Source organism: Nothobranchius furzeri, chromosome 6 (genome assembly GCF_043380555.1).
Source record: "Nothobranchius furzeri strain GRZ-AD chromosome 6, NfurGRZ-RIMD1, whole genome shotgun sequence".
NCBI classification, from domain to species: domain Eukaryota; kingdom Metazoa; phylum Chordata; class Actinopteri; order Cyprinodontiformes; family Nothobranchiidae; genus Nothobranchius; species Nothobranchius furzeri.
Window position 1 is genome coordinate 56,987,603 of NC_091746.1, and position 25,329 is coordinate 57,012,931.

General features: G+C 40.3%; 1 protein-coding gene across 2 annotated transcripts in view; it reads right to left on the bottom strand.

Annotated features, from left to right (window-relative positions):
• The window catches only part of gpsm1b (G protein signaling modulator 1b), a 48,855-nt gene that overhangs the window by 19,553 nt on the left and 3,973 nt on the right, over positions 1-25,329 (bottom strand). The window contains exons 1-5 of one of the 2 annotated variants that reach the window (XM_054744402.2): positions 8,510-8,710; positions 6,765-6,987; positions 3,797-3,932; positions 3,557-3,699; positions 926-1,049 (exon numbers count right to left, since the gene is read on the bottom strand). In XM_054744402.2, the coding sequence (XP_054600377.2) occupies positions 926-1,049; positions 3,557-3,699; positions 3,797-3,932; positions 6,765-6,987; positions 8,510-8,663 (780 nt within the window). In that variant the 5' untranslated portion in view covers positions 8,664-8,710. Of the gene's footprint in view, positions 1-925; positions 1,050-3,556; positions 3,700-3,796; positions 3,933-6,764; positions 6,988-8,509; positions 8,711-25,329 lie in introns of those variants that run through there. The other variant, XM_015942806.3, reaches the window with a different exon arrangement.

Genomic DNA, 25,329 nt, shown 5'->3' on the forward strand with positions numbered 1-25,329 from the left:
TTATTATTATTTTTATTACAACTGTATCATTATACAGCTAATTTTCCTGAGTATTTAAGTTTTAGGCTCTGTTGGGCATCTTTCTGCAGAGAAGCATTTGCAGCTCTGAAACATCAAATTAAACCTTCTGATTTCCTTTTATAGGCAGTGAGTTCCCCTCTGTGGCACACTGATGGATTTATAATGGGCAGAAGAGAAGAGGCTGGTTTCTCGCACAAAGGAAAAAGTGGTTTACAATGAAGAGTGACAGAAAAACACAGGAAGAAAGAGCCTGAAGCAACACTTTCCAATGGATCACCAAGAAAGCAATGCCCTCCTTGTTTTGTAAGGGAACAATCTGCACGCAGAGGACAACATCAGACAGATTGTGTTGCATTGAAAATGCATCTAGAGGATGTTTTTTCCTCAAATGTGAATTCAGATTGTTAGTAATAATTATAATCTGAATAAATGATATAATCTGGACATTTCTAATACATCCTGGAACGTTACATGTGTGCTCAGACATTCTTCTTTGTCGTTTTCCTCTTGTTCAACATGGATGTAAGCAGTAGCTTGGGCTGTCATTAGCAGTAGCTTGTGTTAGTATTGTTCTGCATTTAGCATACCGCCACCACCGTTTATACACCTTAAGCTACATTTGACACCTCAACCTGCTTTTATTCAACACCAACAAGGTAAATGTGATTTTGAATTCCACAGCTCCTCTAAATTATACTTTAGGACTATTTATTACAGTGATGTGTTTGAGTGCAATTTAGAGTAAAATTAAGAGGAAATACAAAAACAGTTTTGACTTTGAGCACCTTTGATTAGAAGCACTCTTTCATAAAACCATTAAAACACACAAAAACGGCATCAGAGTGAACTGAACAGCTGTTTGAGGTTGATAACTGACGTCAGTGATTTAGTAAGGGTTTCTCACCTGACGATGAAACTTGATTGCTTCAACAAAGTTACCTAAAAGGTAGTGGGTGTTGCCCAGGTTCCCGTAGGCCCTTCCCTGGGCAGCTCGGTCACCGAGCTCTTTGACCAAACACAAGTTCATCCTGCAGAGCAAAGTACAAATATTTATCAGCAATACATACTTACACTCGTCTAAAGGATTATTAGGAACACCATATTAATACGGTGTTTGACCCCCTTTCGCCTTCAGAGCTGCTTTAATTTTATGTGGCATTGATTCAACAAGGTGTTGAGAGCATTCTTTAGAAATGTTGGCCCATATTGATAGGACAGCATCTTGCAGTTGATGGAGATTTGTGGGATGCACATCCAGGGCATGAAGCTCCCATTCCACCACATCCCAAAGATGCTCTATCGGGTTGAGATCTGGTGACTGTGCGGGCCGTTGTAGTACAGTTAACTCGTTGTCATGTTCAAGAAACCAATTAGAAATGATTGGCGCTTTATGGCATGGTGCATTATTCTGCTGATGGGTACGTGGTGGTCATGAAAGGATGGACAATGCTCAGGTAGCCTGTGGTATTTAAACGATGCCAAACTGGCACTGAGAAGCCTAAAGTGTGTCAAGAAAACATCCCCCACACCATTACACCACCAGCAGCCTGCACAGTGGTAACAAGGCATGATGGATCCATGTTCTCATTCTGTTTACACCAAATTCTGACTCTACCATTTGAATGTCTAACAGAAATCGAGACTCATCAGACCAGGCAACATTTTTCCAGTGCACAACTGTCCAATTTTGGTGAGCTCCTGCAAATTGTAGCCTCTTTATCCTATTTGTAGTGGAGATGAGTGGTACCCGGTGGGGTCTTCTGCTGTTGTAGCCCATCCGCCTCAAGGTTGTGCGTGTTGTGGCTTCACAAATGCTTTGCTGCATTCCTCGGTTGTAACGAGTGGTTATTTCAGTCAAAGTTGCTCTTCTATCAGCTTGAATCAGTCGGCCCATTCTCCTCTGACCTCTAGCATCAACAAGGCATTTTCTCCCACAGGACTGCCGCATACTGGATGTTTTTCCCTTTTCACACCATTCCTTGTAAACCCTGGTTGTGCGTGAAAATCCCAGTAACTGAGCAGATTGTGAAATACTCAGACCAGCCTGTCTGGCACCAACAACCACATCACGCTCTAAATTACTTAAATTATATTTCTTTCCCATTCTGACATTCAGTTTGGAGTTCAGGAGATTGTCTTCACCAGGACCAAACCCCTAAATGCATTGAAGCAACTGCCATGTGATTGGTTGATTAGATAATTGCATTAAGGAAAAGTTGAACAGGTGTTCCTAATAATCCTTTAGGTGAGTGTGTACTGATATGTGACAAAAATCCCAAAGGTTTGGAACTTCAACACTAAAAAGTGAAAAGACCACTGTTAAACCTGATTTGTTCACCACATAAACACACCAGCAACATTCTACCCATCTATAGGTGCACACTGGTAGATATTCAGCATAAAATGTAGGAAGGAACAACAAACTCTATATCCAGTTACTCAAATAATCTATGGATTCTTTAACATAATACCAAAAATGTCTGTTAACTGCAGCTCTAACTGCATTCATACAATCTGTCTGATAATATTTGAAGTATTTTGCATTTCTATATTCAGTAATATTGCAAAGATACATCCTAATGTTTTTTCTACCAACAGATTACCCTTGTTTACATTTTTTGCACTTGATATTGTTGCTAACCCCTTATGCAGAGTCAATTATTGTCTAATTTCAGTGTTTCCCCCAGAAATTTTCCAGCCGTGGGGGAAGCAGATCATTTCACTGTTTGTTGGAATTTCAGCCGCGGCTGAGCATTTGTGGAGGTAACAATGAATTTGGCAACTTGGGCAATATCATCAAAGTGCACAGCTAAATGAGTACCTAACCCCGGCTTTCCACGGGAGCCGTCAGCAGCACGTTACTGCAGCAGCACGTCATAGCTGCTGATAGGAACCGCTGTGGTCAACAGAACCTTTTCCACTGGAGCCGTCGGCAGCCGTCAGCAGCGCGAGTCGGCCGCGTCTCAGGAGCAGCATGTCGCGGCCTTTACGCGCCGGTTCTATTTTCTACGCGCGACGCCTCTGAAACGGGTCAAGTTCGACATTTTTGGGGAAGGAAAGACAGGAAATCGGACGCGGAAATGGAGAGAAGCTACCGAGATTTTCAGAATAAAGAACGTACTGCCTTCCGGTTGCTTTACTTTAACAAAAAGTTACTAACTGTGCGTCCCCGTGAGAAGTTATCACCTAGCTAGCGGTCTCCTTTGTTTTTCAGGTCCGTATTGGCGATTATAAAACGGACAGAACATAAAACACAAACCATGCTGTAGTTTTCTCCTGCTTGTTGTTGTGTTTACTGACGAAGTCACTCGTGTGACTACGTGCTCGGTCGGTGACAGCTGCTCCCCTGCTGCTTCGCGTCTCGTGGGAAGGGCCAAGCAGCAGCTTACGCGAGCAAGACGTGCTGCTGATGGCTCCCGTGGAAACCCGGGGTAAGAAGTTCCAACACTGATAATTAAGTTTGTCTGTTTATATCAGGTGCCACTGTAAATGTATCCTTTCCATCATTTGTGAGTATGTTGCTCATGTTACGTACTCATAGAAGTCAGTAGCTTTCTGCAGAGTGTCTCTAACATCAGGAAGGAGGTCTCCTGGTTCCTGGGTGCAGCCCCACAACTTTTGCTTTCCTTTTGCATGAAACACATTCCCAATGTTATACAGCGCTCTGGCTTCTCCTACCTACAACATCACAGAGAAAAAAGATGGGTTAAAGATTAAGGTTGTGTCAAACACTTTCCTGTTAGTTCCAGATGATTTTTAAAGGACACCACTTTACCTTGTCCCCCTGCTCTTGAGCAATATCTAGATGTCTTTGGCAGCAGACGACGGCCTCGTCAAAGCGTCCCAACACTTTTAAAGTGTTGCCAAGGTTACCGCTAGCTTTTCCTTCCCCAAGTCTGTCTCCTATAGTTCTGAGAGAGAGAGAGAGAAAACACCTGGTAGTTTGTATTGGTGTCGACAATGACGCAGCATTAATTAGTTAGTTAAACAATCACCATTAAGACACTGTAAGCAGGTTTAACAGGGACCTGCTGGTGGATTTATTATGCTACTTTATTTGCTTCCTTCCAGGGATCAGGTCCCAGTGGTCCTGGTGAGAATGTAATGTAACAAGGTAGATCTCCTGGGGGTGTTTAATCACTTCCCTGCTGAAGTACCAGATGCACTCACTGCAGGAGACCGGATTACTCACAAACTCAATGTCCAGCATGCAGTTGCTGACTTTTACTATACAAAAGTCCTCCATTATTTGTCTATTCTGACTGGCCTTTTTAAATTCTGTGGCACAGATCTGCTGGAAACAGTAACTTGAATTCACCTCGTAAAAAATAGCGGCAAATTATCCTAAGTAAATGCACCTTGCTAAACTGTAAACTATGAATTTGTAACCAAAATGTAATCATAAGTGACAATAAGCATCAACCACTGGCAGCAGTTAGCTTTGGCAACATTTACATAGAGTGTTTCTACATTAAAAGAGTAAAATTTACAGATTTGCTCTGTTTATTGTTGTTTACCATTTAATGCATCAGGCCAACTATAAGCATTTCCCCTCAGGGACCATATGCATGTCATATAGATGAAACATGAGCACGAAACCACTCAGATATGCCAGATTTGGCAGTGAATGGTGCTCTTTCTGAAAACAAGCTGACCACAGTGATGTAAATTATATTGTTTCCTGCTAATCTGGTGCCATCATGGTGCTAATCTGAAATAAAAATATGTTCACAAAAAGATTCAATGAGGCCCTGTCCACACGTAGCAGAGTATCTCCCAAAACAAAGATTTTTCTACGATTTTGCCTCTCATCCACACGAAAACGCAAATTTACATAACAAAAACAAATCTTTTTAAAAAACTCCAGCCAAAGTGAAGATTTGCCTTTTCTCCGTTTCAAGCTTTTCTGTGTGGACAGAGTTTTAGGTTTCACGTCACCATCTGCGACAAAAATGCTGACGGCCCATGTGCAACCTGTGTTTACACTACAACATGGATGCCCTCAGAGCTGTTCTTGCATTATCAATCATCCAAGTACTTACATTTAAGAGCAACTCTACCTCCTCATCGGTCCACACAAGGAAGCTAGGCAACATGTTTCATGTTTCGTTGAAGTTGAGCTGGAAGACTAAACGGAGAGGGTTCGGGGGAACTACTGCTGCCTACAGGTCTGGCATGCCTATGACAATACACTTATGCGGTTACTTGTGGATGGAGATTTTTCTAAAAACGAGGTGGTGTGGACGCTATTTTTTTGCGATGGTGGATATTTTTAAATAAATCCGGATACAGATGGACAAGGCCTGAAGCCACAAAAGTCTTACTGCATTTAAATTGTTAACGTTTTACTAGGGAAGTTGACGTATTAAAGCTTTTTTTACTTTGTAAAGAATGGGTCGTTTACATCTTACTTATGAACCATAAAATGTGAGAATCCATAGAAATATGAAATATCAATCTGACGGATCTTTGACTATTTTAACCAGAAGATCGGAACTTTTTATTGCAGGGATTAAGTGACACTTCGAATTAACTCCAAGGACAGAGAGTCAGGTTTAAAATAGTTAAGAAATTTATTTCTACACAATTTAAACAAGACTAACTTTAACACTCTGTGTACTGCTGGAACTAAGGTAGAGTGAGACGTGATGATGATGATGGTGTGTGTGTGGAATGTTATTCAGAACCAGCGGATCCGGAGAAGAAGTTAGTTCTGAGTGAGAGTGAATGTTTCGCTCTAAACTTTAGTAGGAGATTTATAACACACATGAAACTTCATCTGTCGGTCTACGTACCCCAGGGAAGCCTCCGATCAGATCCAGAATGCCGAGGTCCTAGTGGACCCTCTTTGGTACCGAAGCCGGTAGAAAAGCAGCGGTGCTGACCAAACTAGTCTTGGAATGCTTCCAGGTCACGACAGGTTATCACTGGCGTCTCCGAGACCCTGAAGGGGTCGTGAGGTTCAGCTTTTATTCTGAAGCAACCGTTGCGTTCAGGTGTCACTTGCAACAGATTTTATCCAGCTTGTCTGAGGTTCTTTATGGCTGAAGAGGAAGTCCAGATGGCCTGTCCGAGACTTCTCTAGAACACTTTGAACTAAATAAAAGGTAGCGTGGGATAGTTTTATAATTGTCATATTTTGGTTTACTGGCGAATCAGAATTTGACATGCAAAAAGAGGGTTTATACAAACACCACAGAAAACCACGCCTAGCCCCAGAAACGAAGGTTCTGATTGGATCAGACAAAAGGAAATGTGTCGTGTGGCTTTAACATTATGTGTCATTAGTGTCTAGTGCAAATGTCCAAGATTATAATAACTTGTAAAATACTACTGATCACAGGATTATAATATCAAGTAATAATATTGTAATTTCACAGATTGAACATTGGGCTCACATTATTATTGGTAATTAACAAAGTTGTTGATTATGTATTTATCAAAACAGTTCTTCGTCTTCGCTTGGTAACAAAGGTGAAGCAGTTCAGATAAGCAGAGTGCATGAAAGACCTTGGCTACTATCTCATACAGATTAGCCTGTCAGAGACTTAATGTCTCTGCTCGAGCAGACGCAGCAGATCATGACCTTTAAGTCAAAAACAGGACATTCATGACGCTGCAACTTGATCACCATGTTCAGCATACCATGTATTATTCTCTTGAGGACAAGCTGCTTCAGTACTTCATAATACTTTATAAGCAACAACAACAAAAACTGTACATTTATCAGGATGAGTGATCACCTGGCTAGAGTTAGGTCATGCCTGTGGTATTCCAGGGCTTTGCCATACTCCTTCAGGTAGAAGTAGGCATTACCAAGTTGGCTGTAAATGGCGCTGAGGGTCTTCAGGTCTTCTGTTCCAACCTGGACTGCTGCTTCAAAAAACGCTGTCCCACCTTTAAAGTCTCCAGCCTTGCACAGTCGCTCTCCTTCCAAGGCCAACTCCAAGCAAGAGGCCTCCATCCTGAATGGCACAAAGACAAGTCAAAGATACTTCTAATGTAGAAAATGGCAAAGTACAGTGTCACGAGTACGAGGGCAACATTATCCTACATTTAAGAACAAACTGGCAGAATCGCCATGACAACAAGTTATCTTCCACTGATCTTTACAAGTTATTGAAAGCGATTAACTTTGAAACCAAAAACAACTGTGATCATACACTTGGAGGCCCTCTGCATATTCATGTATAGATTTTCTGTACAAACTCAGTACCAACTAAAAGAAAAAGAAGACCTAATCAGAAAGTTGTCACCAGAAAGTAGACACTCCAGGTTTATTGCATAATCCAGGAAAAAATAAACACCAACCAATTTGGTTGTAGCTCCCAAATTCCTCACAAGAGACCAGAGTTTAGAATTAAGATGGATTATCCTGGAATGTCATTAGTTTAACAGAAGTCTCTATAACAATGAAGAGCAACAAGATTTAGAGGATTTTTTGTTTGTTTGAAGTAGTTGTATCTGGTTTGTTATTTCCCCATAAATGGCATTTATTTTCCCATCTTATGACATTGGGTGATGGATCATAATTTTCCAAGCAATATTCCTCAGTCCAAAAAAGAACGATGAGTGATATAATCACGCAGGAGACATTTAAACATACAAAGGGCCTGACACACTGCATGGAGCACTCCAACAATAAAACATTCTTATGCAGTTTGTGAAAATTCTAAATTTTCTAAATTTTATTGGCTATTTGACACATTAATCAATTACAAACTGCCCTGTAGTTGGTTTGCACTACACATGTGAAAATGGAGAGCGATACTTCTGGCCTGTCAGCCAATAGCTGATGACTTTACCCCAGCAACCCTTCACCTATTGGTTTGAGAAGATGTCATTCTAAAGTTTGAAGCTAACATTTGGATGCTACTGGGGATTGTGAAATATGCATCTGAGGGAAGTCTTTTATGTTTTCCATGGTAAACCCAATTGCTTTGGATTGTCAACAGCAATACTTTTTGTGGACCATGTACATTATTGGATAACTTGTATTGGACTTCTGGATGTAAATGGACCATTCTTGTTGGAGATGGCTCTAGTTTGTCAATGATATGAGGTTTTGAACGGTGCATTAGACATTTAGAATTTGAGTGGTTTGACAAATGTATTTACCGTGTCTACAGTTATGGTTGAATCATTGATTGCAATAAATCATTGGAATCACAAGAGTCCTAGCTTTCAACTTAAGTGTCATATAATACGTACATAGAAAAAGATGTTGAATTGACTTGGAAGTTTGCAACATCCCGTCTGTGAGCATAAAAAAATTATCACACATAATAAATGATCAGTAAGGGCTTGGCGAATTGCTGATGGTCGAATAATTTGTCCAATTGCCCAAATTTACGGTGTTACCAACATAGTGTTTGGCCTGAATAGTAAGTACTAGTACAGAGGTTGAATAAACATACATGAGACCATCTTATTTGAGAACCTTGCTTAAAATGGTAAAATGCCCACATGAAATTTTTGGTTTTCTGACAGTACCTGTGTTTTTGCTTGGTTCGTATTTTCTTCACCAACACTTGGAGCTCCAAATGTAAAGGTTTAAGCACTGCCTGTGGTCGGGCTCCATGATGTACCAGTCTACACACAGCCCTCTCTGCTCCAGTGAGAGGACAAGGATCAGATGCCATGGTGGAATATTAAACAAGACTAGTTGCATCCAATAAACTCTTTATACAGTGTTAGAAGTTCACTTTGTGACACAAATCCTCAAAGAAGAAATGCAACGATTTATGGCCATACTAGGCATCCACTCACTCAGAAATTCACTGTTCCAAAAAAAGGTATAGGACCATGTCCGGTTCCAAATGCAAAGTGTTGACCACAATCCAAGAACACCGAAGAATAACATCTGCTTTCCGACTCCTCAAGCGTGCTGTGTTCCAAAAACAGAAGAGCTATTCCTCTATTCTTGTAGCCAAAACAGTCAGGAGGGAATTACAAGAAAATTACACAAAAAATAGTTCCAGTTACGACTGGCAAAAAATAGACTCCAAATCCCATGTTTTATTTTCTTATCACACTAAATTTAATTAGCTCAGATGTTCGTGGGTCTTGTCATTCAGCGCTTAATATCCATAGCAGAAATTAATCTCTTCTGCAACAATGGGATCCATTGTTCAACCTTACCAACCAAAGTAGTTTTAACATAGCGGAACATTCTGGGATTCAGCGGAGATTCTGCAGATCACAACAACGCTAGCGCTGGACTGGACTGTTGCCCCAGTGAGAGGCAGATAGAAGAGATGAGAGGAACAGAAGGGATGAACTGATAATCCTGTGACCTACACCTCTATACAGACTAATCCACCTATCTGCTGACACTAGCAGAAACATAATTAGACATGTAAAAAGACAAATAATGAAGATTGTAACTGAGTGGAAGGATGTATCTTTACTATGAGGCAATAATTACAAGGTGTGATGTCTTATGTTATGTAAAAAAATTGTTTTTCTCAGACTTCAAATTTCATTAGTTGAACAAGGCAAATTTTTAAAAAGCACCACATATTACATCCAACGCCGAGTTCAATAAATATATTCAGAGGTATGCAGGTTTAACTCTAAAGTATTAAAACTGTGTTGTTTTGTTCCAAATTAAGTCAAGAGATGTGCTCCCACCACTTCCTTTGTGCAGTGTTTTAGTTTCCATGGTAACTGATAAGATTTATCACTCAGATTTTATCTTTAGATGTCAGTGAAGTTGTGGTGAAAATACAGAAACATTGTCTGTCAGTAAACAGGCAAATCAATCACGCGACGCGAAGAAACCAGAGTTTCATGTTGCAAGCTCTGATATTTAATTATTTATTTCATTAACAAACACGCATAAAATTATTTATGCGTTCAGTCAGAATATTTTTTATTTTACTTTTATTTCATGCAAAATCTAATGTTGACATCAATAAGAAAAAAAGGAACTCTAGAATGAAAATTTAGAAAATGTCTAATTGTCATGTGAAACTGAGAATGTGCAATTATAAAAACAGCTTACAGACAAATTATGTAAAATGACAGTTTCAGAGGCATAGCAACACTGAAAGAGCAGCTGGTTCAAGCCACACGTGTGATAATAGAGAGTACTTCTGACCTGTTAGTTAACCCTTAACCTATTGGTTTGGCAAGATGTTACTCAAGTTTGAAGCTAACATTTGAATTCTAATTAGGGATGGACAATATATCGACATCAACATCGGCCGATGTTAGTCATTTTTAAAAATATCGGTATCGGTTTGATAAATAAAACTAGGCCGATGTTAGCCAATATTTTTCCATCTCGTCTCCATTTGTTTGCCTGTTTCAGAGGGTGAGGGGGTGATGTGTATTGGTTTAGTCATGTGAACAGTAAATGAAATCATGTCAGAACTGTAACCCCAAAATTCCACTACCTCCGCTCCGCCTTCCGCAGTCGCTCGCTTCCGAATTCAATTTTTACTGGTACCCGCTCTACAACGGCTCCGCTCCGGTGCGGAGACCTGAGGTGCGCAAACAGGCATGCGCGGGATTTTCGAGATCTTGCGATACAGTCCGAGCAATAAACGCAGAAGTTAGATCCAAACACCCGTTGTGTGGGAGAAGCATCGAAATGAACTGTTTAATCTGCCCATCATTTGTGTTGAGAGATCAGCAGTGTTTGGATCAACAAAGTGTGACTACTTTGATAGTGGAAACTGTATTTATGGCTTATTTTTGTGCATTTAAAGTTCAGCCGCCATTGATAGTTGTTAAAAGTTGTTAAACCTGTGCATATGGAAAAAAAAACGCTTTTTGTTTATCGATTTATTATGAAATAACGGAAGTTGTGCTTGCTCCCTTTCCTGTTGGGCGGTTGTGATTTCTGTCCATTGACTGCGGAGGTGCTCCGGCGTCCGGCAAATATAGAATCGATCCTATTTTTGCCGGATGGCGGAACGGCGGGCGGTGCACTGCGCCGCACGGCCGCAGTAGTGGAACAGCTCTGATTGACTGCAACGGGACCGATTTTGCTGCGGAGTTCGTGCCGGAGCGGAGCGCAGCGGAGCGCAGCGGAGCGGAGGTAGTGGAATTTTGGGGTAAATGTGTGTGTTGTGTGTACATAATAACGTAAATTCAGCTTTAATAATTTTCATTCTATACAAAATCTGCTGATTTTTGAAGCATTAATGTCAGTATATCGGTATCGGCAAATATCGGTTATCGGCCATGACAGTGATCTTGATATCGGTATCAGCCCAAACATTTCATATCGGTGCATCACTAATTCTACTGGGACAGCAGTTGCTCAGAAGGCAGAGCGGGTTGTCCAGTCATCAAAGGGCGGTAGGACTGATTGACTGGGCAAGACACTTAAGCCCCTTTGCCTGCTGGTGGTGGTCGGTAGCACCAGTGCTAAGCAGGCTTTTTTATTCTGCACAACTCAGACTTTCAGGACAAGTCAGAGTTCTGTCGTCAGCAGAAAGACTCAGATTACTCTGCAGTTGTTGGCTGTATCAGAGGTGGACAAGATATCAACTAAAGTCAACTAGTGGACCACTATGTGGAATTGTTTGGAAACCATCATCACATCTAAAATGTAAATGAAATTAAATGAATTGAGCATGGATCTTAGAAGAAGCAGGGATATGTCCAACAAATATTTCCATCCATGGAACCATAAATACCTCTGTTCACCTGGACAGCACACTGGACTGGAGACAACAGTGAAACTGTTTAAAAGAAGGGACACAGATGATTGCACTTCTTGAGGAAACAAACATCTTCCGGTGTTTATAGCAAGCTCTTGCATGTGTTCTACAAGTCTGACATGGACAAAGATATCTTATCTGCACTAATCTGTTGAGGCAGCAGCAACAATAGTAGTTAAAGGCTGGCTTTGTTCTGGGGACTGCTTTGGAGCCTCTAGAGTTGATTGCACAAAAAGGAATGTTTCATGAAATGGAGAACATGACGGAGAACCCTGAGCAAGACAGGGCAACAGTGTCTTCAGCTTTTTCAGACTCACTGCAACACAGATGGTCACATATGATCCTTCCTGCCCACAGTTAGACCAGCAACAATGAGTCTTTGAATACACTAAAATACGAATTTTCCTCTCATTTCCATGTCATGTTAGTAAATTACTGTGACTGCAATTGAACTCAAAATATTTGAGAAAATGCAAACACACAATTGTGTAAAATCATGTGATTCACTAATAACCAAGCGCAAATATTTATGTACTTTTTCTAATTAAGCATTAAAGTTTCAGGACCTTTCTTGCTCAGGGTACAATTCTTTTGCTGTTGTTGTTAAACTCAGATTTGGTCATAAAGTGCTTCTTGAAGAGTTGGCAGTAATGAACATGAAGTACTCAGGTTATCATTGTAGATAACAGTCCCTGAAAATGTACATGCCCATATTCTTGGTATGCTAAAAATAGCTACTCAAGCACCAGCCTGACAAAATATTACAGTTCCATAATTCTTACATGGAGACCCTTTAGAGCTGATTTAACAATTTAAGTGACAACTGAGACAATTCAGCAACACAGCTTCACTCATTATCTGCCACTGACGACAAAAGTCGTCATTTTATATCAAACCGTTGACTGCCAATGACGACTAAAGCTATAAACATTTTATAGCTCGACGACTTTGAATTGAATTGGGGCATTCAGATTTAAGGAGGGGGTGTCTAAGTGGGCTACGGCTCCGATGATATGTTGTACCAGCCTTGCTAAGACTGAACAGTTTCTCTGTGATCATTACTAAATTAATAATTTGTACAGGAAAGCAGGACAAAGGTGGCACAGACGTTCTGTTATGGAACATATAACAACCCAGGTTGCCTCCACTCACCAACAACAAGGTAAATGTGCTTTAGAATTTTAGAACTCCTTTAAGATACATAACAAGGAGAAGGAATGGTATAAAATTAAAGTTATAATATATGGCAGAGAGAAAATATTTCATATGTGGGAAATATTCCATGACAGAGACAGCAACAGACTATTGACTACAGTGACAAATCATGCAGTGTTTCCCCTAGGAAAGTTTCCAGCTGTGTGTGTGCATGTATGTGTGTGTGTGTGTTTGTGTGTGTGTGTGTCGGGGGTTGGGGGAATTATGACAAGTTGCTAAATAAAGTAAAATTTTCCAGTGCAGATTGGAGACAACCCATAGAAGCACTGGTTTGATCTCATTTCAGAGAAAAATAGAACAGGTTAGATGCACCTAATAAATAAAATTACTAACAAACTCAGGAATCTTTCTTTGCTTCACTGTTCTGGTGCTGAGAATATCACTAATGCGGATCAAAGGAGATACACAGATGAATGCACCTCTTATTTATTATTTGGAAACTACATTTACTGCAGCTGGCAGAGGCAGAGATTTTTTTCTATTGATACACGGATTTACAGAATCATTTTAAATTTTAATAGGGGAAGACTGCAGGAGGGAGCGGTAAAATACAGGGGGTCCCCAGCAAAAACAAGAAACTATGAGTCTGATGAAACCCGCTGGATTTCCATCAGGCAGTCACGGGGCAGCTCCAACGACCCAGTGGCTGTGCTGGGTCAGTTATCGAGCCCAGTCCGGTACCGGCTCGGCCGTGAACGAGCCGAGGCGACGTCGTGCTCTGCTTAAGAAGAGGTGTTATTTTCCCTCTTCAGAAGAAGCGTCCAACGTGTTTTTACGCATTCTCCGAGACATGTCACGTCGCTAAGTTGTTAGCGCTGCGCGCTAACACGTCAATAGTGCAGCGTAGTCTGCTGGAGGTTTTAAGGGTTCAGATGAAAACACCCGACCTCTCAGGCTGCTCACACATCGATCTTAAGTTGTCGCTGTTGCGCTCACGCCGTAATACAGTATTAGATGCGGTTAAAGTCAGACACAAAAAAATAAATAAATTTTACATGAATAAGTGATGCTTAGCCTGGTGGGGGGAGGAAAACCTGGCCTAATAAGCACTGGAGGAAACCCTGTCAAGATCGTCAACACTCGTTTATCTTAATGCTATTGAAACATGTAAACCATAAAGCACTATATCCACTGCTACCTTTCTAATTTTAAACTCAGTAACTTATGCTTTAACTTCACCTTGCCCTGCCTGCTCCTTGCTGCCTGCCGGCTGTGATCACAAGTGGCAACATAGTAGTTCCCGCTGCTTCATCGGGAAACAGCGCAAAAAAAAACAAAAAAACTTGGGATCTTGTAGGCGTGGCGGTGGGATTTCAGCCGTGGCGGGCCGCCAAGGCTACGCCTATGTAAGGGAAACCCTGCAAGTGGGAAGTTTTGTGTCTTCCCAGCTCTAAATAGTCCAGAAAATATGATCAGTTACGCACACATTCAGATATTTGAAGGAACGAATGATAGAAGTAGACAAAAATCAAAACTGGATAAATCCAATCACAGGTAGATGATGGGAATTTGTAAGGAGCAGAAAGCTGCATCTTTAATGGAGCACGACAGCTGTTTCACCAGGTAATCACAGAGCTTCTGTTTTAGTGGAACCAGATGTTGGAAAGAAAAACAGATGGTGATCAAGCCTTTCAAACTCACCTATGAACAACAAAGCTGAACTCCTAGACAGGCAAAGAAAAGCACATTGTTATTCAAAGAAATGGGACGATAGTAGCTGGCTGATGGTCTGACAAGAGATTAAGCTTCGAGGGAAACAAATGAAGATCAAATGTAAGAACATGATTTATGAGCATACAAAAAAGAGGCAGCTACACAAAGAAAGTTTGGTCTCCCCACAAGGATTTTAAGTTTCACTCTTACAGCCTTTGTGGCTGCAGTTAGAGTAGATCTGTGCAGCGAAGTCTGCCATCCTCTTCTCTGATTAACCTTCTAATTGCTCTGTTTGGGAAACACTCATCCCATAATAGCTCATCTGTGGTCCAAAGGAGACAATCTACTTGTGTGTTTATCATGGCAACCAAAAGTGCATGTGACAAAAAGCAACCAGGAAGTTAGGCTGACTGAAACTTAAACATGGCTTGACTATGTTTTCTGTATCAAGAATAGTGAACATTGCTGAAAACAGAATCAGCTGGCCATCAGGAGACATTTTCAAATACAATAGGCTAAAAAAATAACTAGATGTAAGAAAAGAACACAACGTAAATTAAAACAGCTCATACTTCGGACTTCCAGGAAGATGGCGACAAAAGCAGATGCTTAGTTTAGCTCTCTCCCAGTCGGTTAACAAAAGCCCACCCTGTAAAGCTCAACTCGAAGACTAAAACTTGTGCTATGGGTGGAGGAACTAAAAGAAGCAAGACAACCAACTACAAGCAAGATAAAGCGGAGAATCTGCTGGAAAAAATATCAAGAGTGAAGCTAGCAAACACGAGGACAACACAGCGGAAAAGATGGAGGCCCTAGACCACAATGAAATGCTGCGCCTGGGGCTAGCTACAGTTAGCAAAGACATTAAAGACCTTAAACAGGAGTTACGACACAAACTAATCCTCCTAAAAGACGAACTGAAAAAAGAAATAAGTGAGGACATGATGACTCTCCAGCAGGAGGTCGAGCGGAGGCTAACAGAGAATATGAACGAGCTTCAAACGCAGAAGGCTGGCCTGGCCGAGGCGCAGGGGCGCATAATAGAACTTGAGGAATGAAAGACTGAAGCGGGCGAACTGCTGATGGAGATGTGGGCCCAAACAAAGCAGATGCAGGAAAAAAGTCACCAACCTCGAAGGCAGGCACAATCCTATATATTTCACAATAAATTTGAACAACAATAGACGACATACAATATGGAGACTAAATCTGAAAATACTTAACACTGAACAAAGAAAGGAGAAAATAAAGGCAGAAATAAAAATATATATATATACAAGAAAACAATAACAGTGCTGTTGATCCAACAAAAGTGTGGGACGCAATGAAGGCCATCATCAGGGGAAAGCTAATAGTTGAGATGGCATATGTAAAAAGGGCAAAACTGGAATCACATAAATCCAATGAAGAAAAATTAAAGTTACTGGAGCAGGAATATCAAAACACATATGATCCCCGAATAAGCCATAACATTAAGGAAGTGAGAGCAAAAATAAATGAAATATGAGCAGAAGAGATAGAGAAAAAGAACAAATATCTAAAGCAGAGCTACTAAAGGGCAGCAAAATTATTGGCAAAAACGAATAAGAAAACAACAACTGATCAATAATATATACAAAATCAAAGATCCCCAGACAGATGAAATATTATCTACCCCGGAGGGAAATAGGGAAAACTTCCAGAGATATTATGAAGAACTCTATACGAAACCTTTAACAGCAGGCCAAAGCAAAATGAAAGCATTCCTGGACATGCCAGACTTACCTACCATATAAAGTATACAAAACAAGAGATTAACAGCTGATATTATAACAGAAGAGGTGAAGGATGCAATAAAGAGATTGAAAAATAGCAAAACACCTGGAAGTGACGGATGCCCTGAAGAGTGGTATAAATTGTTGGGGGGAGATCTAGTACCAATACTGCTAGCCTCTTTCAAGTGGACACTAAAAAATAATAAAATACCCCCATCCTGGGCTGAAGCCATAATTAGTTATACCAAAACAAGGTAAGGACTAAAATAATTGTGCCAACTTCAGACCAATTTCCATACTGAACGTGGTGTATTAAAATATACACGACATTCATTTCAAATAGACTGAACTCATTTGTGGCAGAATTAAGAGGGTGATCAAGCAGGATTCGTTAGAGGACGCCAGACACATGACCATATTAGAAGAACACTACACGTGGTACAAGCAACAGAAGGTAAAGAAGACATACCTTTACTAATAATACATAATAATACTAATACATTACTAAACATAGATGCTGAAAAAGCTTTCGACTGTGTCAATTGGGAATTCCTATACAAGGCACTGGAGCAATTTGGTTTTAAAAAAAAATCAATACAGAGCATAAAAATGCTATACCAAGAACCTACTGCTAGATTAAAATTTAATTGAACTTTAACAAACAAAACTAAACTAGGAAGATCAACAAGGCAGGGCTGTTGCCTATCGCCCACTCTATTTGCCCTTTATATAGAACCTCTGGCACAAGCAATCAGACAAGATCAAGATATTAAGGGAGTGATGGTGAATGGAAGAGAAAAAAAATAGGACTTTTGCTGATGTTGTCATAGTTTACCTCAGACAACCCAAAAAATCGCTACCTAGATTGATTCAACTTTTAGAAAATTATCAATGGCTTTCAGGATGTAAGGTGAATATTACCAAGACCCATATATTAACAATTAACTAAGCCTGCCAAAAGCATTCCAAGAAGCATTTCCATTTAAATGGACATTTTTAAAACATTTTGTTACCTGGGGCTCATGATCACTAACAATATTACAAAATTATACAAGGCCAAATATAGTAAGATAAATCGAGATACAAAAAGGCATTGAAAGGTGGTCCATAGTAATGTTAGACTTCAGCTCAAAGATTGATATAATCAGAACGAACGTCTTATATTTGTTCCAGGCCCTACCCATAGAGGTGCCCCAACAAAAATTTGTAGGGTGGAATAGAATAATATACAGGTTTGTTTGGGGAGGCAAGAGGCCTAGAATAAGGATAAATACTCTCTTGCTGCCTGAGGAAGAATGTGGAATGGGACTCCCACATATCAAAAAGTACTTTCACGCAGCACAATTAAAATATGCAGTAGATTGGTGCAAATCTGATTATACTGCAAAATGGAAAGAAATTAAGTGGGGAGAAACCCCAATACAAAGTATGTTAGGCGAAGAAGAAATGTACAAGAAAACCAAAAATCTAGTGGATGGGATTACAAAATACACATTAAAAGTATGGTTTAGTATAATTAGGAGAAACAAAACACGGAAGGATATAAAGCTACTAACTCATTCACTGCCATTGACGACTAAAGTCGTCATTTTAAATTCAACTGTTCACTGCCAAAAGTCGTCATTTGCTTTTATTTACTGTGTGGGCATCAGAACGAGCCCCCACACCGAGACAACAAACATCTCAGCTCTAAAGCCAATCTTCATCCGCATACGTCACACGTCACATGATCAGGAAGCAGAAAATCCATGTGTTAGGAGATCATTTTGGGCCGCTGCTGTAAAAAAAGTGAGGCGCCAACTGGAAAAGCTTCTGCCGATCACAATTCAACAACGGATTGTGAAAGAACGGATAAAGCTGGAAACGCACGGATTCTTCCTGATGCAAGAGGTGAGTCTACTCTTTGTTTTGGTTGTTTTGGCGTCTATATCATCCTAGCGTGCAACGTTCTGTGACTCTTAAAAAAACAGTAAAAATTGGGTATGCAACAATACCCCTTTTTTCCAAACCAATACGATACAGATACTTGGACCTGAGAACTCGCCGATACCAATTACAGATACCGATACTTCTACCACACAAAAAAATGCAATGATTTGGAATACAGATTTTATTTTCTTCTTTGCTTTCAACAGGAAAAGACTGTGAGGTAGATAAAAAGTAAAATATATGAATAAAAATCATCACTAAACTAAAATATTAGGTGAACAGAAATAACAAGTTACAGTGAAGCCATTTTCAAGCAACTACATTGGTATCGGTTACTGGTATTGGTTAACTTTTACCAATACCGATTCCAGTATCGTATCGGTGCATCCCTAGTAAAAATGGTGAGAAACGCTGGCAGCGAAGGGCTTTACCGATCAGGAAACGGCTGGCAGCGAATGAGTTAAGGTGGATAACAAATAATAGTAATTTCACATCTAATGGATATGACATTGGGTTTAAGCAGGGGGTAAATAAAGGGATTACGACATGGTGTGTTATAATGAAAGACGGGCAGCTGGAGAGCTTCCAAAAAATAAAAGAAAAGTACGACCTGGATACACAGGAATTCTATAGGTAAAATGGTAAATGGCCTGTATTTGATATAGCGCCTTCTAGAGTCATGGAACCCCTCAAGGCGCTTTACAACACAATCACACACACATTCACACACTGGTGGGGATTAGCTACGATGTAGCCACAGCTGCCCTGGGGCGCACTGATAGAGTGGCTGCCGAGCACTGGCGCCACCAGTCCCTCCGACCACCACCAGCAGGCAACGTGGGTTAAGTGTCTTGCCCAAGGACACAACGACAGCGACAGACTGAGCGGGGCTCGAACCTGAAACCTTCCGATTACAGGGCGAGCACTTAACTCCTGTGCCACCGTCGACCCAGGTACTTCCAGCTTAGGAATTACCTTGGGAAAGAGATCAGAATTAATGCTTCTGGAGAAATAAGTGGGGTGGTTAAAGTCATAATCAAAGCTTACAAAGGAAAAAAACATCAAAATCATATCTGAACTACATAAAAGTTTAATAAAAAGCAGGCATTCAACAAAATACATAAAATAAAAATGGGAATCGGAACATAAAAATTTCTGATGAAAACTGGCTAAAAATGTGGAGAACACATCATGCATGTTCTAATTCCCGGTTCTGGAGGGAGTTCTCGTGGAAGAATTTGGTAAGATGTTTGTATTACTCCTAAAATCAAGAGCAGACAAAGAGAAACATACCTTGTTGGAGGGATTGTGGCATAGTGAATGCGGATCATACGCATGTGTTTTGGAAATGTGGGAGAATACCAGTATTGGGAAATGATATAGGAAACATTACAGATAATATTATGGTATGAGATACCTATGACTTGTACAGTTATGTATATGTGTAATCTAAGTGAAGGGGAAAATACACCCAACAGATCAATATCTGACTGAGATCATGTTGGTGGCTGCCAAAAAAGCTATTACAAAGAATGGGATAAACAGAAAATATCGATACAAGACCTATGGACTCAAATTATTGAAGGAATCTACACGATGGAAAAGCTGACCTTTAAACTCTGGCTATAAGGAGCACAAATCGAGAAAAAATGGGAAAAGTGGACTCTATTCAAAGCAGAAAAGCGATGAGCACTGGAAAAAAGACACAACTGGCTGAACAAGAGACTGTAAAAGCTGGCATCCAAAAGAAAAAAAGGGGCAGAAAAGGAGAAAATAATAATAATAATAATAATAAAGGATTCCCCATAAGAGTTAAATGTCTGAATGCTGATATTCCACCCTGGTTCTTTTTTTTCTTATTTTTTGCCCTTTTGTCATTTTTTATTTTTTACTTACTATTGTCCCTTGTATGCAACAATTATTGGTTCATGATGTAAGACACACAAAAATGTGAAACTTTTAATAAAATGTTAAATGGAAAAAAAACAGCTCATACTTCATTATCAGAAGCAGACGTGATTATATTTTGCATCATACCTGATCCTCTGCAACTCGCATTTCATTTTAAAATTTAAAACTGGCTAATGCACAGAATTATAAAATTGTGTGTTTGATTCTGTACTTCACCATCCTCACAATTGCAGTCATAATAAAGCTACAAAACAACCAAGCTTCTCAAACATTCTTTGACATTTGATACTGTGATAGAATCTTGGAACAATTTGACTTAAATTGATAGATTCATAATTCAATTTCAAAGTTCTGTTTCCATAATTCTTGGAATAGCTGAGAAACCCTGAGCTTGGAGTAGTAATGCAGCTATAATTACAGAGTACCACTGCCTGTTGTCAAGGAAACCAAAGAGGAACTCTCCAGGAATGTTTCTCCTCTTCCAGTTTATGTCTCTTTCAGTTTGTGTTCTTTTGTATGAATCTCCTGCATTTAATGTTGTTCAACTCTGGAATTCTGTCCATCTCAGCCATGTTTACTGCGGCATAATTCCTGGATCGGCGTTGGCATCCTCTCTTGCAACTTGCAGACATTTGTACCGCCCCGTGAATTCAGCAGTTTTGAAACTAGGAAAAGTGGAAATTTGACGCAACATTTAGTTCAAATTGTGACTGCGTTATCAAAAACACTTTGAAGGCGAGCACAATGCCGTAATTCTTGTTCAAAGTTACTTTGGTCTCAGATTAATGAGCACAAAATCAATTTAATTTCTTGTACGTTCTCCAGAGACCGGCATTTATCTTTTCACAGTGCGGTGAATTTCAAGAATGTCTTTTTTATTTTTTGCATGGAAAAAGAAGAAAGAAGAGAAGAAGAAGAAGAAGAAGAGATCTTTTCTATAGCGCCCCTCAAGATAGATAAAAATCACAAGGTGCTTCAAAAAACAAAATATATATAAAAAAAGATTTTAGAAAATGATTCTAATATATTTTAAATGAGCAAAAATAGACAATTGTGATTGAAAAATGTAAAGAAAGAGAGAGTGAATAGGAAAGAGGGAAATCAGTGGATCCTGAGGAAGGTAGAATAGGTAGAAAGAGCAGACAAGGAGAGGGTGAAGGTCACACCAAAGCCAGCTTGAACAGGTGAGTCTTCAGCTGCTTTTTAAAGGGGACCACTGAGTCCACTCAGTGGACTCAGTGGTCCACTCAGGGGGAGAGAGTTAGCTCAGGGGGAGAGAGTTCCAGAGTCTGGGGGCCACAGCAGCAAACACGTTCTGCTGCAGTTTCTCACCAGTATCAGCTGATGGAGGGCTCTAGTTTTGCTGCGCTGTTCGTGTGAGCGGACACGGTAGGGTCGGGGAGGGGGGGTGGGGCATGACGCTTAGCCTGGCAGGTGTACAAGCAAAGTCTGGTAGGTCGCCAGGCTTATAAAGTGCTGGGGGAAACCCTGCTGCCCTTTTCGAGCGTCGTCCGTTCTTTCATTATCCGTTGTCGAATTGTGATTGGCAGAAGCTTTTCCGGGTCGCACCTCACTTTTTTTTACAGCAGCAGTCCAAAACGATCTCCTAACACATGGATTTTCCATGATTACATGACAAGTGACGTAAGCGGATGAAGATCAGCTTTAAAGCTGGGATGTATGTTCTCACGGTGCGGGGGCTCGTTCTGCCGCCCCACACAGTAAAAAAATGCAAATGACGACTTTGTCGTCATTGGCAGTGAATGGGTTAAACATAAAAAATGTCTTTACTGTGATTATAAATGAAATAAAACAGACCTAAACTGTTAAAATGTGGCCTATTTAAGAACATTTACTAGAATTGACAAGAATCTGGCGATAAGATATATATCACAGTACAGGAGCAATGAGATGATATATTGCAATACTAAATGCCAGCTGATATTTGCAAGTTTTAAGACAAATTTTTATTGGAAATCTCAGGCGAGACCTAGGGCTGCATGATATTAGGAAAACCTGCGATGTGAGATAACAGTGATTAATATTGCGAAGGCGATATGATTTGCAATAAACAAATATTTCACTCAAGAACAAATTAATCTAAAACAACTAGGGCTGTCGCGGTAACCGCAAAAATGAAATATCGCAATATGAAGACGCCCACCGCGCTGCATCATGCGCCACCGCGATTACTGAACTTGGTTCAACTCAATGATGCATGTTGAGAAGGATGGCTGCACTGGTATCAAAACGAAACGTCACTTCGCTCCTTTGGGAGCGCTTTGGTTTTCAGTACGTCAGCTGCTGCGCAGCCAGAGTCATTGGCCGAGACGGAGCTGCCACCAGCGGCAAAAAATAAATAAATAATAAATGCTCGGAGACCTGCTGAAGTCCCGGACAAGCACTGCTTCTGCAACCGTCCTGAAGAGAGTTTGAGCTGAGCTGGAGCTCACTCGCTACCTGCAGGAGGAATGCATCCACCCTAAAGAACCCCCCTGACATGGTGGAGCAACAACCGGGAGAGAGTCCCTTTGCTCGCCAGTCGTACGCAGGTACGTGTGCGTTAGTGCAACGAGCGCACCATCCGAGAGGGTTTTCAGTGTTGCTGGAAATGTTGCCACCCCTCTCAGATCCTCTCTCAAACCGTATATGGTTAACATGCTGGTTTTCCTTGTGGGTAACAAGGACGTGACCGAGCTATAAATCACCGTCATTCATGTGTGTGTGAAAGTGAAATGATAGTGCGCCCGCCCCCCGGCGCGCGCGCGCCCGGTACATGTAATTTTTTATGCTTGATTTTAAACAACTAAACAAAATGGGGACTTGTTTCTTATTTGTTAGATGCTGCAGCCAAATTTGCATTTAAAAGTTTAACCTCCTGAATTTTGTTGTTTTTAAGTTCAGTCGGACTCCGACTGTCGGACAAACAAACGTTACTGCGATCTATGTTGTTACTGCCCTTTGATCTGCATTCAGTAAAGTGTTATAAAAGAAGGCACGGCAATTTTTAACCTTTTTTAAATGTGTAAACATTATGTTTAGATAGTACTGCAATAAAAAAAAGGACTGCAATAATATCGCACACCGCAATATTAAGCCACCCTGAATCACCGCAGGGGGAATTCCTCAACCAGGACAGCCCTAAAAACAACGACATTTAAATAATTTAAAAAATGACTACAAATTATTTTTAAATGGGGAAAGCAAAAATTGTGATCAAAAGGGAAAAACAAAATGACAAGAAAAGGCAATCAGTGGATCCCGGGGAAAGCAGATTCTGCAGAAAGAGCAGAACGAAGCTAGCTCGGGTGTTTGCTAACTAAATATGACATTTTTGGGCCGATACATAAATCCCGATATTAACATCACTGTTATGGCCAATAACCGATATTTGCCGATACCGATATACCGACATTAATGCTTCTAAAATCTGCAGATTTGTTATAGAATAAAAATGATCAAAGTTGAATTTACGTTATTAAGTACACACACCACACACATTTATGCTTCTGAGATGATTACAATCACTGTCACGACTAAACTAGGGCTGCAACAAACGATTATTTGGATAATCGATGAATCGGATGGGGTCTCGACACGATTAATCGATTAATCGGATTACATGGGGAAATTTTTAAAAACTGCTAGGGAAATGTTATTTCTCTCCTTCCTTCACTTTATTTAACACAACATTATTAGAAAACAGTTCAATAGCAGAAAAACAACATGCCATCACCTAAATTGTCTTATAAGGTGTATAGACAGAGACCCTAAGCTACATCTATCTGTGACCTAAAATGCTTGGTCCAAGTTAAACAGCTTAAGGGCAATTCTCATCTGTTTTGTTTGATCTCATCTATTGACATTTATTTTAAATGCAATTAAACATAGGCTGTGAATTAATCAAAATTGATCACTATTTCCAAAAATGACTGAAAAAATACCAAATAAAACAAAAGTAAATGAATGCCATCCTCCTTGTGATGATGCCCTGGGCAACTGCCATAAAGTCACATCAAGAAATGCTGCTGATCATTCCAATGATCCCAAATAGACTCACATTAGGCCACATGAAAGCAACTGAACCCAAAAATATATTAACCAGTATATAACTGCACTCTCACACAACACGCCTGCAGCAACAGTTAGGACTCCTCCCTCCCTTTTAAAGGCGTTTTTGCTTCTGAGGACATTGTGGTTGTAAAACCACATGCTAGTAGTCTGGCCCCGGTGTGATCAACCAGTTTCTGCGGGAATGTGACGGCGGAACCAGGGCCAGATTAACACTTTGTTGTACCCTGGGCAACAATATTCAAGGGCTCCATCATCAAGACCCAAGGATCACCATAATGTGGTCACATACAGAATATTTTACTGTAATATGCAGTAAATATACTCAATACTTGAATGCCTGACAACACGTAACCCGCCCAGAGTAACCTTTGACCCACCTCGTGTGGACTGACCAATGAGGAGAGGGTCTTAACTTGAGGCCCTCTCTTCATTGGTCAGTCTACATGAGACTGACTCTCAACTGACGTTCAGTCATAGGCAGCGAAGCGTCTCTGTGCAGCGCAAAAGCCCGGGTAGACAGTTTGTTTAATGTAGGGTGACCATATTTCCATTTCCAAACAAGAGGACAGGGGATCTGTGCCTATGACGTCACACTATGGCAACGCCACACAAACCATGTTGGGACCCATTTTTTGTAAGAACTAAATTAATATCAGATTCTGCCAATAAAAAGGCTCTAAAACAATTCATATGTAAATATTTTGCATATTTAATGCAAAATCTAATTTTTCTGCTTTAGTGCTGCAACAAGGTTTTATTAATAATAAATTATGTCTTTTGTTTTACTACAGCATCGGTAAGCTTCCTGTGCACAGATTATTAAGGATGCTTGTTTCAGCTGTGAGATTAGACGATAGGATCAATGAAAAAATAAGTTGTCACACACTCCATGGAAACTTTCAGAGAATCCACAAATAGTGGCTTTCAAATGGTTTTGTTACTTTTTGCAAGTTTATAAAAGAAGCAGATGAGAAGCATGTCTGATAATTTAGTTTTTCATCTGATATTATTAGAACATGTCAGTAATGTCTGAGGGGCTTTTATAAACACCGTATAACTAACACTCCTGGAGAGGGTATGAATTACACAGAGGCTTC